This window comes from Dipodomys spectabilis, unplaced genomic scaffold, assembly GCF_019054845.1.
Source record: "Dipodomys spectabilis isolate Male_0828 unplaced genomic scaffold, ASM1905484v1 ptg000669l, whole genome shotgun sequence".
NCBI lineage: Eukaryota > Metazoa > Chordata > Mammalia > Rodentia > Heteromyidae > Dipodomys > Dipodomys spectabilis.
This window is the reverse complement of record NW_024871346.1, coordinates 146,199-164,991: the sequence shown is the minus strand read 5'-3', so window position 1 is coordinate 164,991 and position 18,793 is coordinate 146,199. Positions and strand designations below refer to the sequence as shown.

At 50.6% G+C, this 18,793-nt stretch overlaps 1 protein-coding gene across 1 annotated transcript in view; it reads left to right on the top strand.

Moving 5' to 3' along the window:
• Fam83b (family with sequence similarity 83 member B) overlaps positions 1 to 11,017 on the top strand; it is a 50,910-nt gene extending 39,893 nt beyond the window's left edge. The window contains 4 exon segments of the mRNA XM_042672093.1: positions 1,592 to 1,756; positions 2,290 to 2,414; positions 8,799 to 9,863; positions 9,865 to 11,017. Of these exon segments, the coding sequence (XP_042528027.1) occupies positions 1,592 to 1,756; positions 2,290 to 2,414; positions 8,799 to 9,863; positions 9,865 to 11,017 (2,508 nt within the window).
• Positions 11,018 to 18,793: the final 7,776 nt, after the last annotated feature.

Here is an 18,793-nt window from a genome sequence, read left to right as displayed (position 1 = left end):
ATTGTCTGGTCTCCCGGGTCTTGATCCAGGGTGTCGCCCCTGCCATCGGTTCCACGTTTGCGGTGGCAGCCCCAGCCACTGGCTGAGCAACTTCAGTGACTCTTTGCAAACAAAACCTGGACTTATCTGTATAATGTGCTTTGTTCATTTCCAGAGGCTAAAATAGTTTGTTCCCCGATATTACTTGGTAATCTAGAAGTGGAGTCTTAGATTGGTTAAAGAATATCATTTTGCACAATAATGTTTCTTTACTTAAAAATTCTTTCTAGTAAAAAAAATTAGCACCAGACTATGCCCAATATGTATTTTAAAGTCACACTTATAAATAAAATTATCAATACATTTTATTTTATGAATTTCATAAACTAATGAATTTATCTCAATTGTCATCTTCATTATACCATTCATGAGTGCAGAATAAATGTCTAATTAATTGGAGACATGATTCAAATAATTCACATATTTGATCTTTGAAGATGATTATCAAGGCACTGGGCTCTCTTCTTCTAGAACCTCCTGCCAAATCCTGTGGAATATAGGAATAAGAGATACCACTAGAATGACAAATTGTTCTTTTCTGTAGTTTGGTTGAAATATGGCTCACGGCTAGTTAGAAGAATGTCATCAGCGGAAGTGATTTGGATCTGCTCTGGTGCTTTTTTAAACATTGGGTTAGGGTAGATACACAGTTATGATGTTTGATCCATGACTGGATCTTTTTCTCATTCAACCCTCACATGTCCTGAGGTTTTGCCATGGGCCTGTTCCCTTCTCCCATTTGTTGACATTTTGGGCTTTGTTTCTATGTCTTTGTTTCTGTTTCCAGTCTCAGTTCCATGAAATTTAAGTTAATGGAAGAGATCTTCCAAAAGACTGGTTCTTTGTCTGTCCTCCTCATGAACTTTTAGTTTAGCTTGGCCATGGACTTCCAGTCATGTCCTATAAAGTGTGCCAGGACACGCAGATTCCCCCTGACTGAATGCACAGCCCCATCTGCTTGCTGCCTCTGCTTTGATTTGCTGTGTACTGCATCTGACAGTTGCTAGTGCCAAATATTTTGTCCCTTAGGTTTTTTTTTTTTTTTAGTTTTATATGATGGAAAGTTTCACAAGTACAGAATGTATAGAGTACATAGAAGCCCTGTGAACAGTCAGCCAGCTTCAGCAATGATCAATTCACGTCCAATCTGTCTTCATCTCCTAATGTGGGTAAACATAAGGTGAAACATTTTTATCAGTAAATGCGTGTGGTGTGATGTCAATGCATTAAGGTGCATGTTAAACCTTGGGTATTTACAATTCGCTTGTCTCTCACTTTTCAGTGACCCTAGAATGACCACCAGTAATTCACTGATTTTCACCCCATTTATTGTCTGGCATGTTTTTAGCCTCCTTTCTCTGTGGCCAGTCATTTCACCCCCCTCTGCCTTATACGCAGCTCCTGCTCGCCTGCCTGCCCGTCTCCTCTGCCGCATCTCGGCCAGGGTGAGGACCGCGTCCGGCACGTTCCTCCACCACCACACATTGTACTCCATCGTCTCCAATCCGAAGCCACTGAGCTAAAACTGTTCCACATTTTCATCTTCTAACAGGTCATTGCTTTAGTGATGGACATCTTCACAGACGTGGACATTTTCAAAGAAATAGTGGAGGCGTCCACGCGAGGCATATCCGTGTACATTTTGCTCGACGAGTCCAACTTCTGTCATTTTCTAAAGATGACCGAGCGGCAGGGCTGCCAGATTCAACGTCTCCGGGTAAGAATTCCCTATGGTCTCAAGTGCTTCTCGGTGCCATTTTCGTCTGAGCCAAGTGTAAGTCATGTTCAGATAGCCCCAGGCCGTGGCAGGCCTCCAGCCAGGGCTTTTGAGAACGCCATGGTTGGGCTGCATCCTCCCGGACTGGCTGTGCCTTTCTGAGGAGACTTGCCTGCCAGGCCAATGAAGCGCCCCAGCTTTGCACAGATGACCCGGAACCGTGTGACAAGGCACTGTGATTCTGTGCCCTGCTTTGTCAGAATCATCTGGCCAAGTGTCCCAGTGACGTTTGGCTGGTGGAGGGAAGACAGGTTTATCAACTCAGTCACCAGGCCAATGTGTTCCTCAAGAACCTCGCGTGGCGGGATCCTAAGTGGATTAGGAGCCCACGTGGCTCAATGTAAAGATCCCCTCTTTAAGCTGCATTAAAGTGTGTTTTGCAAGTGGTTATTTTTCTCGACTATTTGAATTAGGAGAAATTATCTCCCTTCCAGACATAATTTTATTAATTTTATATTTACATAAAATTTTAGAATATTCGAGTGCGGACAGTAAAAGGCCAAGATTACCTTTCAAAAACTGGGGCAAAATTCCATGGAAAACTGGAGCAGAAATTTCTGTTGGTTGACTGCCAGAAAGTGATGTATGGTTCTTACAGGTAAGAGCACTGGGTTTGTTTCTAGGATTGTCAATCATTTAGCTGACTTTTTTGTTCATGTAAAAATTTTAATAAAATTGGTTGAGTCGTGTCTTAAAAATGAGAAAGGAAAGTGGGGTGCTGGTGCCTCACGCCTGTAGTCCTGGTTTAGTCAGGAGGCTGAGATCTGAGAATTGAGGTTCAAAGCCAGCCTGAGCAGGAAATTCATGAGATTCTTACCTCTAATTTCTTTTGGGGGGGTCCAGTCATGGGGCCTGAACTCTGGGCCTGGGTGCTATCCCTCAGCTCTTCAGCTCAAGGCTAGCGCTCTACCACTTGAGCCACAGCGCCACTTCTGACTTTTTTGTTTTTTGCTTATGTGGTGCTGAGGAATCGAACCCAGGGCCTCATGCATGCAAGGCAAGCACTCTACCACTGAGCCACCTTCCCAGCCCCTCTTACCTCTAATTAACCACTAAAAAATGGAAGTGGTACTGTGGCTCAAAGTGGTAGAGCCTTGAGCAAAACAGCTCAGAGACAGTCCCCAGGACAAGGAAAAGGAGAAGGAGAGAGACAAAGATAGGGAGACACAGACAGACAGAGAGGCACTAGATTCCTGGGTGTTAGTTATGAGTCTACTTCTGAAGAAAGTCTTTATGGTCCTTAGACAAATCTCTGGACCAGAAGTAAAGCACATCAGTTATGTAGCCTCTGCTTCCTCATCCTAAAGGTGAGGGCGTGGCTAATGGTGAAGGCTCTCCACGACCCGCTAATCCTAAGTGTGGTTTGTCTCCTACAAAAACCCTACACAGGGTGGACTTTAAAACAATTACCCATAAAAACAGAAACTGTGCATTTAATGCTTTGAAGAGCCTGTCTGCTGAAGCCTCCTTCTTAAAAGATTAGTCACAACCTGATCAAACCAGCACTTGCTTCCCGGTGGTGGAGGCAGTGCAGGATGCAGCCTGCCCGGTGGTCTTTCATAAATCCCTGACCTCAGCTGTGAATGAATCTGCAGTCAGATTGTGCAGATGAGCCGAGGACTCCACCCCGCCCCACCCCACCCCTGCTGAGTACCCGCTTCCTGCTGTTCATTTTGTTGGAACTTTGTGTCTTTCTTTAGTTGTTATTTTCTGCTAACATTCCCTTTACATTCCGGAAGTTTTTATTCTTTTTGCTAAGTACTGTTTGGCATGTCGAATGAAACTCATTAAGAGCAGAAATTACAACTACTGCTTGGAATTAATGAGTCTTTTTAAAAGTCTCATTTGTGTGTATATGTTTGTTCAGACACGCTTAGTGTAAAGGGCTTTTAAAGGAAAGTTTAATTAAATGGAGCATTTATTTGACTTATAAAAAAGATGTTCCTTATTTAAGCTGAGCTTAATTGAAGGAAGCTTTCTGTTTTATTGTTTAGCTAGACTTGTACCATTCCTTTCCATAGTGAATGGACTTCCACTTTGTTTTGGCACCCCTTGGTATTTTACAGGGGCCAAGTGTGGTGAAGGCAGCTCAATGACTTTGGGTTACAAGCAGCGGCAGTAACACGCCAAGGACAACACTAACAAACATGTCTATGTCCTCGGAAACACATGGGATGTCCCTGCACTCCGAGTCTATCAGCTCACCACTCCCATTACCTGCTGGGCCCTGGGGCATCACACATCCTGGCCACCCGAGAGGCTGGGATTGGGAGGATCGGGTTTCTGTGCCAGCCCAGGCATGAGCGCTAGATCTTCATCAGGAAGGAGCTGGCCACGGTGACAGGGCCATGGTGTCACGGTGACAGGGCCCTGCCATCCTAGCTAAATAGGTGGATTGTGGCCCAGGACTGCCAGGGTTGTGTGTGAGATCCTTCTGATAACTATGATGGAGGCTGAATTTCCTTTTGGTCACAAACAGCCATCGTCCTTCATACTTTAGGATTTCCACTGTTTACCACACGGGAAAGCTGACTTTATTAAAAAATGCTATCTGTCACTGGGGTTTGACCCAGGGCCCGGCACAGGCAGGCATAGCTCTGCCCCGAGCGATGCCCACTGCCGCTGGGCTGGTTGGTTTGAGTCTTGCTGTGTGACTCCAGCTGGCCTTGAACTAGCCGCAGAGTTCAAGCTGGGCTCATGGCTTTCCTTCTACCCCTGTGCGCCCTCGGGCCGCAGGTAAATACCCTTTTCCACTCACATCTTCTGACAGGGACATGATTAGATTCTAAATTCTCATCATTTTATTTCGTCTGCGCCATGTGAAAGGGCACATGGTGATGGCTTTCAACCCCCGCAGATGAAGCTCAGGCTTCTCAGTCAGCGTATATGAATAATGCCCATTTGATAACCCCATCTCACATTATCATATGAAAATCTAGAAGACTGCAAATAAAGCATTTTGTACAAATTGAACTGAGGAGGAAATTTTTATAGACATCTGATTTTTTTTTAAAATCTTATGTTTTAAAGAGCTGCACTTAAGTTACTGCCTCTCAGGAGCCATATCTGATCAGACAAGGAGGTAATCATATTTGAGATTCATGCTACAACCCCTAGACGGTAATTACATACAGCCTTTGTGCTTGAATTTTAACCTCCTGAAAGGAATCCGGAAGTTTCTGAACCACTCTTTTGGAGATTTCATGAGCCCTGGCTTTCCAGCTTTCCAACTTCATGACTAATACATAAGTTTGCATTTGGGAATGAATGTTTTTTAATACAAGTAAATATACACACATGGCTCGAAATTTAAACAGTAACACAGTCTGAAATAGCAGTCACCCTTGGTCCTGACTTCTGGATGCAATGATTCAATTCTTTTGGCTGGTTCTTCTGAAATACCTCGCATTCTGTTAAATAACGTGATCATACTGTTCTTTCTCAACGCATCGATTTTGGCTGCTGTCCCTGGCTTTTCAGTGTGGTAACTGAAGAAGTCGGTAACGCTCTTATCAATATCTACTGTCCTTTTTTGTCCTGATATAAATTTATAACAGATTTTTGTACAATGAAAAATCCAGGGTTGTGTTTTTGGAAGTGTGAACACTGGAGTTATTTCTGATGTGCTGTAGGATGTGGTGTGTGTCGTTGGCGTGTGTGTCTAATACCGGGCACAGACCCAGGCCTCGTGTTCTTCTCCAGCTTTCTCCACGCACAGTTGCTGCTCTACCACTTGAGCTGCTCCTCCGGTTCTGCTTTTTGCTGGTCAATTGGAGATGAGTCTCTCAGATGAGTCTGCCGTGTCTGCTGAAAATCACAATCCTCACATCTCAGACCCCTGAGTAGCTACGATTATACATGTGAACCATCAGCGCACAATGATATTTTTTATAAAATCTAATAGCCATTTTATTTTTGCTTTTGTCATTACCAATTTTTTTCTTTTTATCTATTTCTATTTTAAGCTCATTTGCTGACAAATCATCTGAGGTGTACAGTCTGCACCAGCAGGACTTGCACCAGGAGCAAAGCTTGTATCCCATTTTCCTGAGTGGTTTAATCAGTGATCACTTAAATCTTTGTCCGTGTGTGCACATGTGTACATCAGTACTGGGGCTTGAATGCACACAAGGTCTAGGCTCTCACCCTTAGTGTTTGCTCAAAGGTGGTGCTCTACCGCGTGAGCCAAGGATCTGCTTCTGGATTTTTGCTGATTAATTGGAGATGACTGTCTCATGGATTCTCCTGGCCCAGCTGGCTTTCAACCATGATCCTCAGATCTCAGCCTCATGGGGAGCTAGGATTAAAGTCTCAAACTATAGCACCTAATTTTAGATCCAATTGATCTACAATCTTTCCTTGTTTTCTTTTCTTTTTTGGGGGGGAGGGGGACCTGAACTCTGGGCCTGGGTGCTGTCCTTCAGCTCAAGGCTAGTGCTCTACCACTTGAGCCACAGCGCCTCTTCTGACTTTTTTCGTTTTTTGCTTATGTGGTGCTGAGGAATCGAACCCAGGGCCTCAGGCATGCAAGGCAAGCACTTTACCACTGAGCCACCTTCCCAGCCCCCTTGTTTTATTTTCTGTGTCTCTCCTTGTTTCCAAAATTAGCTCGAGTACATTTTCAAGTTAATTTATTTTGTTATTATCTTTCAAGTCAACATGTCAGTTTGTGAGCACAATGCATTCTGATCAGCGTCCTCCCTTTCACCATTCCCCCCATCTCTCAAGTATGCTCTACTTTAAAAAGAAAATGATAATGGGGATGGCTGCTTGGCTGGCCTCTGGTGGCACTCCATGAACTGTAGCTGGACACATTTCTGTTTTTCCTGTCTCCCTGGGTTTTCTATGATCCACTGGGCTTTCACATTTTATTACTTAATTTTTTAAAAAAACCATGTAAATCTCCCACTTCCTCCTGTGCTATTGATTTCTAGCTTTATTCCATTGTAAGCAGAATTCCAGCCTTCCCTTCCATTCAGACTCCATGTTGACTTAACTATGATCTGTCCTGGACAGTTCTTTGTCCAGGTGAGAAAGGTGTATATTCTGCTTTCATGGAACATTCTATATGTGTCGGCTCTATATAAATTTTGTGTAAATTGTTACTTTGCACAGTAAAAAATTGTATTTGTTTTCCCTGTATGCCTTGTACAATCCTTTGATTGTCTCCTTCCTCTTGTCTCTTTGTCCTTTTGCATTAAACCCATTTGCTAAGCTTACTTAGCAATGTATTATTTTCCAGCTCAGGGATTTTCTTTTTTAAAAAATATATCATATATACACCCAAAAGTCAGATTTAAAGTTTTGCTATGATGATTCAGGACAGCAGCCACTCCTCCCCTGCAGGAAAGGCACGGACAGACCCCAGCAGGCTGCGGTGTCACCACCAGTTTTTTGTTTTCTAGAAGTTGAGTTATGCATGGTGAAGGCTCCTCGGTGGCACCGGTAACGTCTAGGCCAGGGGAGCCATAGTGCAATCCCGGGCACACGACTCCTGTGCACACGAGTCCCGTGAGGCCCACATGAGCCCCAGGACTGCTGGCCTGCCATCCGCACTGCACCGGCTGGGCGAGCCCCGGGGTCCGTGTCGGAAGGCTGGGGACCTTCGGAGCCGCGCGACCCCCGTCCGGGGCTGCCTTAGCCACGTGAGCCCCAGAGGGGCGCGTGGGTCGCTGTAACTCCCGCGTCCTCCGGACGCCGGGCTGCGGGGACCGGACCCGCAGGGCTCCTCCCAGCGCCCCCATCATGCTGTGTTCCACCCTGTACAGTCTTGTTAGGAGCAGGAACAAAAGGCAGAAGACTTTCTTTGGGTTTCTGGAAACTAGTGGGGGAAATCGTGAACAGATTTAAGTCCAGAACTCGAGTTTTCGCTTTTGTGTTTGCTTTTACATATGTGTATGTATGTTCTATATACATAAGTAATAGTATGTGTACATACACCTCTCTCCCCGCCCTGCAGCTCTCCGGCAGCTCTCCCGCAGCCCTCCCCGCAGCTCTCCCGCAGCCCTCCCCGCCGCTCTCCCCGCAGCTCTCCCGCAGCCTTCCCCGCAGCCCTCCCCGCAGCTCTCCCGCAGCCCTCCCCGCAGCCCTTCCCGCCGCTCTCCCCGCAGCTCTCCCGCAGCCTTCCCCGCAGCCCTCCCCGCAGCTCTCCCCGCCCTGCAGCTCTCCCCGCAGCTCTCCCGCAGCCCTCCCCGCAGCTCTCCCACAGCCCTCCCCGCAGCTCTCCCAGCAGCTCTCCCGCAGCCTTCCCCGCAGCCCTCCCCGCAGCTCTCTCCGCCCTGCAGCTCTCCCCGCAGCTCTCCCGCAGCCCTCCCCGCAGCCCTCCCCGCCGCTCTCCCCGCAGCTCTCCCGCAGCCTTCCCCGCAGCCCTCCCCGCAGCTCTCCCTGCCCTGCAGCTCTCCCCGCAGCTCTCCCCGCCCTGCAGCTCTCCCGCAGCCCTCCCCGCGGCTCTCCCTGCGGCTCTCCCGCAGCCCTCCCCGCGGCTCTCCCGCAGCCCTCCCCGCGGCTCTCCCCGCGGCTCTCCCGCAGCCCTCCCCGCGGCTCTCCCGCAGCCCTCCCCGCGGCTCTCCCCGCGGCTCTCCCGCAGCCCTCCCCGCGGCTCTCCCCGCGGCTCTCCCGCAGCCCTCCCCGCGGCTCTCCCCAGCCCTCCCCGCCCTGCAGCTCTCCCGCAGCCCTCCACGCCGCTCTCCCCAGCCCTCCCCGCCGCTCTCCCCAGCCCTCCCCGCCGCTCTCCCCAGCCCTCCCCGCCGCTCTCCCCAGCCCTCCCGCCGCTCTCCCCAGCCCTCCCCGCCGCTCTCCCCAGCCCTCCCGCCGCTCTCCCCTCCGCTCTCCCCAGCCCTCCCGCCGCTCTCCCTGCAGCTCTCCCCCGCCCTCCCCGCCGCCCTCCCCGCCGCTCTCCCCCGCCCTCCCCGCCGCCCTCTCCGCCGCTCTCCCCCCGCCCTCCCGGCCAGCCTGCGAGCTCTCACCATCTGTCTCCCTGCAGCTACATGTGGTCGTTCGAGAAGGCGCACCTGAGCATGGCGCAGCTCATCGCGGGCCAGCTGGTGGAGTCCTTCGACGAGGAGTTCCGCACGCTGTACGCGCGCTCCTGCGTGCCGGGCGCGCTGGCGGCCTTGGAGCCGGCCGGGCCGCGGCCGGGCCGGGCACGCTGGGAGAACGGGCTGGGCCACCGCTCGCTCTCCTCCCTGGCCTCGGTCTGCAGCCAGAGGAGCGCGCTCGGCGGGCGGGACCCGGCTCGCCGCCTGGACGCGGGGTGCTTCCCGCACCGGGGCCTCGGCGCCCCTTTCGAGCCGGACAAGTTCGGCCCGCGGAACCACGAGTACCGACCGCACTTCCCGCCGCCCCTGAACGGCGCCGGCCTGGCGGCGGCGCGCGCGCTGCGGCCCGGCGCGGTCCCCGAGGGCTGGAAGCGGCACAGCTACGCGGGGGAGCCGTCGGAGCAGGCCCCGTACCTGCTGCCCGGCCGGTTCCCGCCCCGGCCGGGGCCCGCGCCGCCCGCCTGGAGCCGGCCCTCGGACGCGCTCAGCGTGGCGTCCGCGTCGTCCCGGGCCGGCGGCCAGCACCACGCGCCCAGCCTGACCCTACTGGACGGCGCGGCCCGGAGGCCCGGTGGCCCGCTGGCGGAGCGGCGCGCGCCCGTGCGCAGGTCGTTCCACGGCACGGACAGCCACGTGCGCGCGCTGCAGCTGCGCATGCCCACGCTGGAGCGCACCGCCAAGTCCTTCCTGCGCACCTGGCGGCTGGAGTCCTACCTCAACGACCGCGCCGACGCCGCGCCCGACCCCGGCGACGCCCCCGCCCCGGACGGGGCCGCCGACGGCCCGGGCCGCAAGGCCGGCGCGCTCCAGGCGCACTCGCGGCTGCGCGCCTCGTTCGTCTTCAAGCCCACGCTGCCCGAGCAGAAGGAGGTGAGCAGCTGCACCACCGGCTCCTCCAACTCCACCATCATCGGCTCCCAGGGCAGCGACACCCCGGGGCGGGCCCCCGACAGCCCCGCCGCCGCCGCCACCGCCCCCCAGGTGCCGCCCGAGGACGAGCCCGCCGCGCCCCCCGGCGCCCCCGACGCCCGCCACGCCTGATCACCGCGGCGTGAACGGCCACGCGGAGCCGAACCCCCGCATCCTCACCGCCATCCCCGCGGCCACCCTCGCGCCCCCCACCGCCCCGCTGGACCCGCAGCTGCTGAAGCGGCGGAGCTTCCCGTCCTTCGAGCACGCGCGGGCGGGCGCGGAGCCCCGGCACGGCGGCGCCTACAGCACGCTGACCCGCAGCCGCGCCCGGCCCGCCGCGCCCGCGCCCGCCGCCGCCGCCCCGCCGCTCACCGGCGCCCGCAGCCTGCTCGACGTCACCCTGAGCCCGGCCGCCGCCGACGGCGAGCCCGGGGCCGCACCCAGGCCCGCGCCCGGCCGCCACGCCCCGGCCACCAAGTCCGTCTCCATCGCCGCCCTCCTGGACGCCAAGGAGGAGGCGCGCGGGGCGCCGAGCCCCCGCAAGGACGGCCGGGGCTCGCCCAGCTTCCTGAAGAAGGGCTCGCAGAAGCTGCGCTCGCTGCTCAGCCTGGCGCCCGAGCGGAAGGACGGCCTGGCCAGGGGCAAGGCGCCCGCCTTCTACCGGCTCTGCAGCAGCTCCGACACGCTGGCCTCCGAGGGCGGCGAGGACCCGGCGCCCCGGAGGTCCGAGCCCAGGCCGGACGCGCCCTCCCCGCCGGCCGCGCGGCCGCCCCGCGCCTCGCCCTCCCCGGGCAGCGTCCACCGGAGCCGCGAGGACGTGCGCGCGGCCCCCGGCGAGCGGCCGCCGCTGGAGAGGCCCGGGGACGCCTCGGCGCCGCGCTTCAACACCGAGCAGATCCAGTACCGGGACGCCAGGGACGCCCGGCCGGCCGTGGCGCCCTCCGCCTCGCCCGCGCCCCGGCCCCGGCCGAGCGAGCTCCTGCGCTCCCACTCGGCCCAGCGCCGCGTCTACAGCCGCTTCGAGCCCTTCTGCCAGCTGGAGGGTGCCATGCCCGCTCCCGGGGGCGCCGTGCGGGCCCAGGCGCTGCGCCCGGAGCGCGCGGCCACCCCGGCGGGGAGCGGCTTCGGCAGGCCCAGCCCCGGGCTGGGTTATGGCGCTGGCACCGGCACCTTCCCCACCTACCCGCCGCCCGAGAACAAGCTGCGGGGCTTCATGCACAGGTTCGGGAACCTCATCACCAAGAACAAGTGAGATCCCGCCTGGTCCCGCAGCCCTGGGGACGGGAAGCCGGGTGTGGAGGGCCTGGGGCCTGCGCCCGCAGAGGGCACAGTGCGCACAGCCCCGGCCCGCACAGCCCGGGGACCCGCAGAGCCCCAGGGCTCCCCATGCCCTCGGTCCCCTTGCTCCAAGTGGAACATGGAGACCTTGCTCTGGACACTCTCCTTTCTATGAAAAGGAGAACAAAGCCTGCCCACTTCGTGGTGTTTCCAGGAAAGTGGAGGGTTCGGAGCGCCCCTTGCCAGTGACTTCGGCCTCTTGAGTCTGTGTTTTTCCTGGGAAACCCCGAACAACTCAAGCAAGAAGAGCCTCACGGAAACCACGCGGCTCTGTGCGCCCTGGGGCCGGGCCTGCCACGCGTGCGCTCTCGGCCTCCTGTGCCGCCACTGCATGCCTACAGCTCGCCCTCTAAGAACCATCTGGAATCTGATGTGTTCCAGAATGGGGCCAGCGAGTCTGCCTTCTGCTCTCGGCCAGCCATTCCTTACTTGATCTGAAGTAAGGAGGGTCTTTTCTCCTGTCTATACAAAAAAATAAAATACAAACTTTAAAGAAAAGGCTGCTTGTGCCTCATGCTTGCATTTGAATAGCAGAGCCATGCTGAGGCGTCTTAGTAAATTTTGTTTCAAGTTGGAAATGGTCATTTTTTCCTAGGCTGAAATTGAGATCTAGGCTTGGCTTTTCCATTGCTCTAGGTCCTGGTTGGTTTTTAAGTCTTTCTCTAGATTAGTTTGATGATGGTGTTCAGATAATAAACAGCCCCCTGCCCTCCCGTGAGTAAGGAAAGAAAAGTTTTACATTCAGCGTAGAGAGTTGGCTGCTTTGCTTTGTGCACAAAGGCCAGAACCGAAGGAGCAGTGGATCACAAGAGAAAAGCAAAGTGCTCACAACACTGCAGATCTATTATTTAACATCTTCTAGCTGGCTGTCCAAGACAGGATATTGTTACTTTTAAAAATACGTAAGATTCAGTTGAGTATACCATTAAGTTAAAATATCCATAACCACAAGTTTTTCTTGTTATTTAAGTTCCATGACAAGTGGCATGGAGAAAGGAAGAGGAAGAAGAAAATCTAGCACGCGTGGAGAGGTGGTCTACATTGGCTGACCAGGTCGTGAGCTCGACAACCTTGCCTGCGTGTTGGGCTCTATTTGTGGACACCTGAGAGGCAGCAGTGTTTTGTGGTAGCATGGTCCCCGATGAAGGCACCGAATCAGAGAGTGCTCCAAATCACTGCATAGTGAGTAAGGGCGCTAAGTCGTCTGTACCACGCTGTCACATTCAGCGTTGACCGCTTGACTCAGTAACAAGCAGCCAGCCAAGGTGCAGACACTGGGGCTGAGGTGAGGGTAGATGGCATGGACCAGAACTTCTTCTAGTCCTGAAAGCGAAGCCGCCCTCCAGCTTTCCTGAAGCAGTGAGAAACAGGGGCAGGGAGCAGGGAGTGAGTTGGAAGTTGGGGGTGGGGAGGGGGGAAGGAAGGAGTGGAGCACCATGTTGAATCTTTTTTTTTTTTTTTGGTCGGCCGTGGGGCTTGAACTCTGGGCCTGGGCGCTGTCCCTCAGCTCTTCAGCTCAAGGTGAGCGCTCTACCACTTGAGCTACAGCGCCACTTCCGGTTTTCTGGTGGTTTATTGGAGATAGGAGTCTCACAGTCTCTCCTGCCCGGGCTGGCTTTGAACCGCGATCCTCAGATCTCAGCCTCCTGAGTAGCTAGGATTACAGGCGTGAGCCACCAGCGCCCGGCTCATGTTGAATCTTTTATCCCAGCAGGCGTGTCCAATGACCATGTGAAAAACAGCTCAGATCCAGCGTTTCCAGAGCTGTTACAGCGGGGATCTGAACACAAATATAGATAATATTTTTGGTATCATTCCCACACCATACCTTACTATTTTCTCTTCTACTCTGCTTGATGAATGCACATTGAAAGTAATTTGCCTCTCTTTACAAACTGCAGGAATATGCCATCAACTGTATAGAAATTGCACTTAATAAATACAAATTCAAAATATATACCCACTTAAAAATCACTCACAGAAGCATTTTTAAGGTTACCATTTTAACAGGAAATTCTCTAGTGCTGCAACGTAAGGCATTTCTTATTTGGGAGACATAAATGGAATCTCCTCAAATTTTGCACACTCCCTAATAAGTTGATTACCTTAAAAACAAACTAAGAGAAAACTGTCTGATCACAAGAAAGTCAATTATGCTCATAGATTTTTTTTTTTCTTAAAGAGTTTAGGGATACATAGTTTCTTGTAATCAGATGAAGCATTCTGCTTCTAAGAGAAATATTATTATTTGGTTAATTTTAGAGTTCTCTAGAGTCTTTATAAAAAAACTACAAGATTATTTCAAAAAATTATAACTGGGGCTCAGTGGTAGAAGATATGACTCATTTTGCCCTTAGCAAAATTCCCTTCAGTCATCCTGGACCAGAGTTCTTTACCTGCATTCCAATACCTAGAACTCATGGTTAAGCACCATGAAATGACTTCACAGTTACCCTGGATTTTGTTAGCTTCCGCCCAGGAATCTTTCAGAGCAGAGAGAACAATGAACACATTGTTGTTTGGCAGCTGAAAGCTAGAAAGTTCCCTGCAGTGTAATTTTTAAGTTGAGACAATGTAAAGACTGAGATCTTCAATCATGTGTCCTCATCAGAAAAAGCCCGTTGCCATTTTGTACCAAGACTTCCATAGCTTCTGGAAACAGTTGGCTTGTGGGAAATCCTTTTACATAGACCCTGTGGTCTTTTTCCTGGTGAAATTGGGGAAAACAAGATGCTTTATATCATCTACTTCAGGTTTCTCCTCTGCCCTTTTTCTTTGATTGTTTTCCCCCTAGCTTTTCCCAGAAACACATACATGTCAGAATCCATACAAAATATCTTTCCAAACTGGGCTGAGAAACTTCCCAAGGTGAAGGCTGGGATAACACCTAATACTTCAGAAAAACAAACAAAAAAAACACTTTTTAAATAGATAATACTCAAGTTTGGAGATGTAATCATTTCAGACATTGTATTTTCTTCCCCGTATTAATATTAATCACTTAGATGAACTTTGATGGTAAAGTTTGGTGATATGGTTTCTGTTTTCTAGAAAGTACATTGCTGTATAAGCAGAACTTCAGGACAATTTGGAATAGCTCCTGTCAATGGCTTTGGGGTAGTGCCTGCCATTCTGACAAGAGAGGTGTGTCTTCATTTGTAGAAGGGAACACTTCCAAAATGATGTCCAGGGTGACCTAGGTAAATGGAGAACAAGGCCGGGTCCTCATTCCAGGCCTAGCATTCAACTATTCTGCGGCATTTGTATTTTGTGAATATCCCCTAATTCTCAACACAGCTTTGGCTAAGGGATATAAAATAGCGTCATGTTACTGATGCCAGAAAATTATATGTGATCCCATTAAGAACAACAATGAGATTCAGTTTGGTTCTAAAATATTTAAAACCAAAAGAGGAAATAGTGGGCCGGGGAGTCATCTTGTTAACTTTTTATACATACATAATGAGGTAAAGAAATACTCTTCCAAATTATTTTTGGTTTTAGATTTTTTAATGAATATTAAATGACTTTGTACAAAAATTCATATGCTATAAGTTCTTTCTAAATTTTAATACTCCTTATTTTGCTCTCCAAGCACTTCTGCACTTAGAAATTTTAGCCAGTAATTTAGATTATTACATAGTTTAAAATGCTTCCTCAGGGGCTGGGAAGGTGGCCCAGTGGTAGAGAGCTTGCCTTGCATGCATGAGGCCCTGGGTTTGATTCCTCAGCACCACATAAGCAAAAAGAAAAAAGCTGGAAGTGGTGCTGTGGCTCAAGTGGTAGAGTGCTAGCCTTGAGCTGATGAGCTGAGGGACAGCGCCCAGGCCCAGAGTTCAGGCCCCATGACCGGAACCCCCCACCCCCCCAAAAAAAGCTTCCCCATAAACTTTGAAATATTAGCTAAAACACTTTTATTTTGATTAGCAATTCCACTCTATAATTCTATTTTATCCACATATCAATATGGCAAATGTGGGTGTAATAAAAATATACCTTTAGAATATTTGACTCAAAACCAAATCCTACCAAGTTACATTGAAGTTAGATACTACGTTTTCTTACAGAATTAGGTCAGTTTGGAGGAAAAAGTGTTTAATGATACTGTTTTGTTCAGTAGAAAGGGAAGCAGCACTTTCTTCTATACCATGACTATATTTTGGTCAACAGTGAGTCACATACATGGAACTAGACAGTTCCATTGTCTGGTCTTTCCGCTGTACCTTTCTATGCTCAGCTGTGTGTACACACACAGACTATTGGGCTACAGCTGCCTACGGAACTGCGAGTAACATGTGCGCAGACTGTAGCCCAGGACCAGTGGTTGCGCGCTGTACGGCGGGGTGTGCAGTTAGCTGGACCTTGCGGGGTCGGGTGGGCCCCTGCATGCTGCTCACTCAGCCAAGAAACCCCCAGCAACGCACTTCGTAGTGGGTAGGCCCTTTATGGGACAACTCGGGATTCGTGCTGCTTCCCGTTCTACTGGACAAAGCAGTTGCACTAAACACGTTTTCCTCCAAACTGACCTATTTCTGTAAGAAAACATAGAACCTAACTTTCATGGAACTTGACAGGATTTGGTTCTGAGTAAAGTATTTTAAGGGTGTATTTTTATTATATCCACCTTTGCCTGCGGCGTGAAGACGATTGGAAAGTGCACATTAAAGGGAAATACAACGGCATCATTGAAATATTGTCTCCTGTGAATGAAGAGCAATGCCCCGTGAAAGGCAAATGTGATTTTTGAACCACTTACACACAATGATAAAAATGAATTTATCGTACGTGGCAATGTTTCGGAAAGCCCTGACTCAACCAGTGTAATAAACACGCATGCGTTTGCCCTGGCGGCCGTGGGAAGGAGATGGTGACTGCGTGCAGCTGTTGGGTTCGAAGCCCGCACTCTGCATTGAGCCTGGGAAGATGGAGGACTCGGACGCGATGCCTGCGCGTCCTCCCGGGGAAATGGGTCAGATGCGGGCATTTCCCGAGCCGAAAGCGCTGAGGAGCAGAGGTGAGCCACAGCGAGGATCCCTGTGTTAGCCCAGGTAAGGACGAGGTGTCCGCTCAGACCTTTCTCCCCGGTATTTATGTCTCAACAGCTCGGCTCCTTGACTCAGTCAACACTTATGGAGACGTACTCCGTACCGAGAATATGTTTGTAGTGTATGTTAGGTGTGGGGAGAGGAGAAGGCCTGGTTACCCACAGGCTGCCAGCAGCTTTCCACAAATGTTTTTTAAAAGGACCTGCACTAGAGCAAACCCCCATCTCCCGTGGGAATCGGTGTGTCCTGCGTGTGTGCTGCTAGAGCCACGCGGGCCGCACAGAGACGCCGGCCTGGTGTGGAGAGCCCGGTGTTTCCCCGGCTGCGGTCAGGAAAAGTGTAGCTCCTTTAATATCCACACGTGAAGATGACTGCCCAGGACTCTGGCGACAGCCACAAACGCATCCGGGCTCCTGCTCCACATCTCAGCCATCTGGAGTCTGGACGTCTTCAAGGGTCCAGCAGGACAGGACCCCCAGAGTCTACTGTTGTGGTAGGAAGAAAACTTCAGATGACTTCATTCTAGAGCACCTGGGACACACATCCTGGCACTGGGTGGGTCGTGTGCAGAAATCACAGCAAGACTTGGGCGGGGGGAGTGTACCGGATCCTCGGCTCTTCCAAGGCCGAATGGCTGAGGAAATGCAGGCCATAGGTACCATGTGAGCGAGGCCCATGTGCTTTCATGAGAAAAGGTAGGTAACAAGAGAAAACCAACAGGAATTTATTTCAGAAAAATAGCATTCTGCGTGAGTCCTGCTATTGAGCCTATTTTGTCTCTAATTTTCTTTTCTAGCTATAACATTAGTAACTAACATTCATTCCATCTGTCTTAATCATCAGGAAGATTCAATTACACTCAGTACCTGCAATTTTTTTTAAAAAAGAGTCTTTGGAAAAAAAGAGTGTGAAGGATAGGGAAAGACTAATTACAACCCAATGAAATCCTTCCTGATAAGCTAGTGGTTTTTTTAAGTCTCTTTTGTTTTTATTAAGTTCTTTTGATTGTTGGGTTGATTTGCAACCCACCAAACTTTCATTTTAATAAAATTAAATACTTGTTTAATAAATTAAATACTGAGTGAAAACAAGCATCCCAATTCATAAGAAGCTAACCACACTCAAAATTAGTTGTTTCCCTAAGTGGGAGCATTCATATTCTTGTTTTGATTTCTCAGTTTTCTTCTCCAGGCAAAATATGATATTGCTCTTTTAAAGGCAGAAAAAAAATCCTATGCTATATTTTACTAATTGAAGTATGAAAATAAATATTTAATTTTTCCAAACATTAATAAAAATCAGTTTCGTGTGATACAAAAGCAGCAGGTTCGGATTGTGCCTTCACCTGCTTGACCCCTGGGAACGACAGCTTCTGCTCAGCTCAGCGGGTTCCAGAGGAAGAGCCTGAGAGCTGCGTTTCCCATTCTAATCAGGGAAGGCAAAAGACAGTGCTTTAAAATAAAATTAGATAAAAATAGAACAAAAAGCCAAGAGCAAGGGGAAGCTTTCATCTTTGACAAGCCGCTCTGACATGGCTTCACTTCGTGCTTGGCTTCCTCCCTATTAACTAAAACTGACGCTCTATTCCAGGGGGTATGCAAATATCACCTTGTAATCCGAGTCCCTGGAAACAAGGGCGCAAGCTACATATGAGTAGGAGGAGAGCCTCATGTCCCGTCGCATTATTTCATTGATTTCTACTTAGGTAATGGTAGCAATAATTTTTAAACTCTCAGTTGTCCTCTCCAGTGAATTCAAAGTTTGACAGAAAGATTTCTCAGAGGCTGGGAATTAAAAGTTCCAATATTGGAGAGCAAAATGTATTTTTAAATGTCATCTTGCTTAAAGTGCTTTTGTAGGAGATCCAAGGTGGATAAAACCCCAGGCCTGAGACTGGGTGGAACGGAGCGGCCCAGGCATGGGACAGAGGGAGAGGCGCTGTTCCCCAGCTCACCGGGCCCCTCTGCCCGGGGGTCCCAGCCACACCCACAGTACAGTGACCTGGGGTGGGGGCGGGGCGTCCATCATTCACCAGACAGAGACAGTTCCTTTTCCTGGAACCCTGAACACAGGGGCTCAAGAGAAGCCTGGCGAGCCGTTTTTATATTATCTTTCTCTCATGTCAGTGGGAATCCTAAGAATGCTTCTAATTCTGACAGCTCACCCGCAGGGTGGGCAGCGGCATGGGAGTTCCTACAGCGGCGCAGCCGGCTTGGCGATTACAATCACCAAGGTGTAGAGTACAGGTTCAACGAACACATCCATGCTGACTCATCCGATTTACACAAGGAATGTTTCCCATAATATTCTTTGATCTGTTACCACGGGCAATCATTTATGTGTCCAACGTGCTTACCCAAATGCTTCATTTTCTATACCTAGAAACGAGCTTATCTGTACTTGTCACTATGGAGGAGTAATGAAGTGGGAGTTTAATTGAATAGGCATAATCTAAATTACCTAGCACAGATCAAAGACTCCACCAGAACTCGGGGCTCTCACAAATACGTGTGAGAAAATCATGTAACCACACAAGAACACTTAAAAAGTAGACTCTAGCAATTTGTGTTTATATATTTGTTTTTCTTGTCTTCTGGTTCTTAAGTGTGGTGATGTGTATGAAGACCTCAGGATGTTCAAAAGCT